At 35.4% G+C, this 6132-nt stretch overlaps 1 protein-coding gene and 1 pseudogene across 1 annotated transcript; both read right to left on the bottom strand.

Moving 5' to 3' along the window:
- Positions 1–318: 318 nt before the first annotated feature.
- Positions 319–1237, bottom strand: LOC113085818 (odorant receptor 131-2-like; annotated as a pseudogene).
- Positions 1238–4341: 3104 nt separating this feature from the next.
- LOC113085817 (odorant receptor 131-2-like) lies at positions 4342–5404 on the bottom strand. Its single transcript, XM_026255270.1, has one exon. It carries the CDS (start codon positions 5275–5277, stop codon positions 4342–4344), a length of 936 nt encoding a protein of 311 aa, XP_026111055.1. The 5' UTR covers positions 5278–5404.
- Positions 5405–6132: the final 728 nt, after the last annotated feature.

Here is a 6132-nt window from a genome sequence, read left to right as displayed (position 1 = left end):
TACATAATTACTAGAGATAATATAATTAACAACATCTGTGTGAACTAGAGGGTAAATGATTTCCCAAGGGTAAATGATTTCCCAAAAAAATCATCAAAACACCAGCCTTTTAAATGCATTGAAAATTCATCAGTGAAGTTAGTTTTGAGTAAAGGTCATTCATCATTTGTTTGTACTCAAAATGCATAAATTTTCAAGTATGAGTTGTTTTCAGCCACTATAGAGAATTTCTGTTCTCAGTAATGTTCTCAAATAAAACAAATATCACATAAATCATAAATAAATACAAATTTAAATAAATGTAGCAAAAACAAAAAATCATGATGGCATTATTTTTAAAATTATAACTTTACATGTAAAGTATTCGTTCATTTGTTTGAGAAACTTCTGGTCTCGGACCCCATATATCAAAGGACTCAATAATCTTGGCATGATATTCGTCATTAGATAATTAAAGAAAGTGATCTTTGTTCTGTGAGCAGGAAAAAAAGGAATGACAAATATATCCATAACAGGAGTGATATAGGAAAGCATACAAAGAAGTAACTGGACACCATGCAACAATATCGTACTCCGAGCCTTATTTGCTGAACCCTTTGAAACAGCCTTTCTGGCAGTGAACAGGACTCTGCAATAAGTATAAATGAGAATTATCCACACAAATGACATACAGATGACTTGTGAAGCAGTGATGCGATCCTTGTGGTGTTTTGACGGGAACAAAATATATGTGTAGCAAAGCACAGTAGACCTGAAGAGAGATATGGGCTCGACGAAGAGTAAAATAATGATATCTGCTAGAGAAGGTATAGCGCCTATAACCCAAATCAAACATATAAAGATATGGGTTCTTCGTGGTGTGCAAATCTGAGAGTGATGCAGTGGTTTACAAATAGCAATGAAACGCTCTATTGCCATACCAGCCCAGATTCAATGGAGTGATCATAAAAGTGGCTGAACCAAGAAAAACCAATGTGTACAACAATGATGCATTTGCAACATGGGATGCATAGGTCAACACATATAAACTCATTGATATGAATATCATGAACATGTCATTGATTACCAGGTGAATGTATAAAATGTATCTGGAGTCTCTTGAAAACATTGGATTGGAGAAGAAAGTCACCACCAGCATTCCGTTAATGAAGTTAATGATAAGACCAAGAGAAACGATCACAATGTTTTTGACAAGAGCTTCTTCGTAACTATCCACAATCCAGGTCGTCGAGTTCATTTTCCGGTGCTTTATGACCAAGAGTCTGGAAGGGAATGAGGAGAGAGAGAGTGCATGAGTAGTGACCTTGTCTAGACTAATCTAGCGTATTCCTTTTGAAAAGTCTTGTAGATAGACTTACCTCGAGCAGAACTGGTTCTGGACTGCATGTTTCAGTCTGAAGCTCACATGGGTTTTAATCAGTGGTTAATCATCTGTGTCATTTATAGTTTGTGGAAAGGGCAGGGATTATGAATATGGTCATTGCCCTTGGGTCACTTAATTAGCCTATTCAAAAAGTGGCTGTTGATTTCAGGACAGCGCAGTATTTTTAATGCAAAAGAAACTATGGAAATTAATACAAATCTTCTGCGCAAATTTATTGAATAGCCCAAGTCAAGGTTTAAAAAACAAAACAACAACAACATAAGACTAGACAATGCTGATGAAAATGTGAGTGGTCCAGTGTCACGATAACCAACTGGAGTGCCCTTGAAAACTACAAGAGGGGTACACCACCCCATACCTCTGTCACTTTAATGGCACTTTTCCACTGCATGGTACCACATGCATGGTACGGTTCAATTTTGGGGGTGGGGGGAGGGTTCCAATGGGCACAGTGCCTGGTACCTGGTACTTTTTTTTTTTTTTGCTACCACCTTCATTGATTGATTGGTTCCAAGTGAACCATGCTATTACCAAAACGTGATGTGTAAACTGCTGATCACGGATTGGCTGGAGGGAATCGTCACTACCTGCATCACTGAACTTGCAACATAAACATAAAAGAACCACTGTATTACAAGGGTTCCTTTTACAATGTCTTGAAATTGTTTAGGGGGTGTACTAGAACATGCTCTTATGCTTGGTGTTTCGAAAAACTAATTCATTTTTTACATAATTTATATTATTGCATTAACTTTCTCCCCAGTCTTGCACAAATGGCTCGATTAGTTCCGGGTTTGATGAAGGCCCACCTTCCGAAAAACTAAATGTGATGTGATAGGTTAGCCATCCCAGTGCATTGTGATTGGTGAGGCAGTTTAGACCGTGTTTCAATACTGCCCTGCCCCTTGCCAAAGCAGCAAGATCTGTCTGCTCTGGTATAGTTAAGGATGGAGTCAATATTGACATATCAATTTGAGCCGGATTCAGAGAATATTGAACAAGAAGATTGTGCAGAATCTTTGCAAGCACGGATATTGAAAAACATATAAGAATGGTAACGTTGTTGTTGTTGTTGCTGTTTTTTGAAAAAATCACCATTTAGATAAGATGTCAACATTGGCTTAAAAATAACTGCATTTATGCAGATGTTCTAGACTAAATGTGAATGTGCATTAATTCATCCCACCCAAAAAAAAAAAAAAAAAAAAAAAAAATTGATTTAGTATTCATCAAAATGAATTTGTGGATTTGTGATTCACGTGACCAAATGAGCCACTTAAAGCTGCGGTAGGTAACTTTTGACGCTCTAGCGGTTAATAAACAGAACTGCTTGCGTCTTGCGGAAGAACATCATAGCCGGAACTACTTCTCTCTGTTTATGTCTATGAAGAATCACAAAGGTACTGGGTAACTCGCCGTGGTACCCCCGAAGCAATCTACAATAGTCCGAATATAAACACTTATTATAGATGTACCCTAGTGATTCAGGACAAGCCAAAAACACGGTTTGGAAAATTGATTCATGGTGTACTCTCTTATTATATACATGTTTCTACATTTTGAACACAAACAAAGTTACGGACCACAGCTCTGATTGGTTATTTTCTTACCGGGAGCGATGGAGTTTCTGCAAATGGCAGTAGGACACTGGGAGGAGCCAGAGGAGCTTGATTTTTTTCACAGATTATCTGTCTCATATTCTACTGTCAGGACATAATGACAGGTTTAACAAATATGTAAAAAATATATTTTTACAAAAGTTACCTAATGCAGCTTTAACAAGTTTACTATGTCAGAAAAGCCATAAATATGAAGCTGTTCATGAGATGCAATTGTCAGTGTATTAGTTTAGAAATCTTAAAAGTATTTAATAATCAAATCTGCACCCTTATTCATCATTTGTGTACAAAGAATAAATGTTATCTGTGTTTTAATGCCAGCAGAGGTCATTTCACAGCTGGAAACTGCAACAAATTGACAAATAGGCCCATTTTCCCAAGGTTGCATTTATTAGTATGTGTTCAAAAACAAGTAGTGAACTCATGGAAATGGCATTGCTAGTTTCACATTTAATTTATGAGTTCAGCTATAGGTTTTATGAAACAGGCTTCAATTCAATGTTTGCACCAAGTGTTGCAATTCATTAATATTAGTATAATACAAAGAAAATTAATACAAAAACTTTTTTGATGGAGTTAATTATGACTGCGAGAAAAAGCATCTGAATACCTTTAAGATTATAGAGTTGTAGAGTTTATTGTGACAGTTCAAAAGTGTAAAATTCAGTGGTATCATTTTCTTTGGAAGAAAGACTTTTGACTGTAGTTGTTGTCTACGTTTCCTTCTAAAGATTTTGATGGTTTGATCAGCTTGTCAAGCTAAAATACAAAACTTCTTTATTAAGATTTATCCATTTATTGAATCTGAAACGGAAATTAAAAGGAGAAAAATGTATCATGTTAACAAGCATATGGTATGAGGAATATAAAAACAAAATGTAAGACATTGTTTTTTATTTTTTTATTTATATAATTGTATTTGACATACAATTTTATGCAAAGGAAATTACAGTGCATTCAAGATTTACAATTATTATCATCTGCATTGGCATTTCTAGCACCACACTCTAGTCCAGCTTCAGGAATTATGCCATAGGCTCAAGCGTGACATTTGTGACAAGTTTTGCAAATCATTCATCTAAGTGCAATCCACTTCCATTAAAAATGTGCAATTTTTGAAAAAAAAAAACAAATTTAAATAATATAATTTTACTTATTTCGGTTATATATTATATTATGATGACATCCATTTTTTATTTCATAATTTATGACTAAAATATGTGAGCATTACCAAAGAAGTCTAATAATAAAGGACTTACTAAAAATAGCAGTTTTCAGAAGTGAGTAAATAAAGAAAACAATTATCAGCATGAAAAAAAAAAAAAAAAAACCTTTTGCTCACTGTTTAGTTGATTCAACCTTTACAAGAAGTATTTTACATGCAAAAATCCTTTTCATGTGATTGCAAAAAAGTTTATCTCTAACACCGTAAATCAGGGGAGTAAGCAGTCGCGGCAATAAGTTTGTTACAAAATAATTAGGAATGGTCACTTTTTTCCGATCATCTATTGGAAGTTGAGCAGAAATCTTGTCTATGACAGCAGTAATGTAGGACAACATACAGAACAGAAGCTGAGCTCCATGTAACAGGATGGTGCTTTGGGCCTTTTTTGCAGAGGATTTATCAGCGGAGGCTCTTCTGGCCGCAATCAGCACTCGACAATATGTGAATACAATAATTACCCACACAACAGAGGAGTATATGCCATTTATAACTTTTCTCAGTTCTTCATGGTATGGTGTGTTATACACATTTGTTGAACTACAGAGAGTAGCAGTAGTAAAGACAGCTAAAGGACGAGCAACTACTATGACAATCAAGTCAGTCAGTCCAGGTAAAACGCTGACACCCCAAATCAGATAGATGAGGATATATGTCCTGCGAACTGTGCAGATCTGATGGTGATGCAGTGGTTTGCAGATGGCAATGTAACGCTCAACGGCCATACCGGCCAAAGTCAGAGGAGTGTTGTTATTAGTAGTAGCAGTTATTATTAGCAGAATGACACAGAACGAGAAAGGAACCTTCGGCCATGCATAAGCCATCACAGAAAGAGTGACACTGAAAAAAACCATAAGCATATCATTGATAACCAAGTGAATATATAATATATATCTTGGATCACTGTAGAAAATTGAACTCCTAAAAAATGTAAACACAAACACTCCATTGATGAAGTTAATTATGATCCCAAAGAGAACGAAGATGACATTTCTGACAAAAGCTTCCATAAATCTGTCTTGGGCGCTGTATTGAAGCATTGTAGAGTTCATCGTTCTTTTGCAATTGGTATAATGCAGTGACTCAAAATCATATCAGGATTTTTTTGTAGCTTGTTTTCTTTGTAAGATGTCAATGACAGTCCAAAGTCCATGAAACACGAAGTTTATATCCAAAAGATCTTGCGTTACCCTGATATAGAAATACAAAGGATATAATTTTTTAGAGTATGCAATACAGAGCAGGTATTGTACATTATACAATACAAATGGATCAAAATCACCTTAACAGTTCGCTTAGTCAATTTGGCTCCAGAAGTAAAGTGACGAGTTTATATAGAGAGTTGAACAGAGAAAGTGGGAGGGAGAGATGGCAAGATGGAGTGAGCAACAGATTTTGGTATACTCTGTTATTTTGCAAAAAAACACTGAACTATGACTACTTCCGTGATGAGAACCTGGAAATGTGAAAAAGAGCCCATTTGTCAGAGACAATGCTTGTTCATTTGTGTTTTTAAGGCTAAAAAAAACAATTGGTGCAATCACAGTAATTTAGTAATTTATGTCTAGTGCAAAATAATAAATCTGTACTCAATAGAAATTCATCATGCATTCATATTCAGTCAAATCAGCAGCGGTTTATCTGTGTTCACATAGATTCACTGAACAGCATCAATTAGGTAATATATCCAAAGATACATGTACAGTACATGGAAATATATAGATATATTTACTCTTGTTTACTTCATATTTCTTCCGACATATTAATCTTTTCTATTAATTTTCCTCTGATTTACACGATCTGATGAAGCTTAGCAGCTCCCTTAGTTCTCTGTGTGTTTACACTGTTCTGTGCTCGTGCTGTGACTCACAGTTTCCTGTTTATTTCTGCGTATGTTACATATGTGA

Source organism: Carassius auratus, unplaced genomic scaffold (genome assembly GCF_003368295.1).
Source record: "Carassius auratus strain Wakin unplaced genomic scaffold, ASM336829v1 scaf_tig00042328, whole genome shotgun sequence".
In the NCBI taxonomy this organism is placed as follows: Eukaryota; Metazoa; Chordata; class Actinopteri; order Cypriniformes; family Cyprinidae; genus Carassius; species Carassius auratus.
Note: the sequence above shows the minus strand (reverse complement) of the source record. Positions and strands in the feature narration are given on the sequence as shown.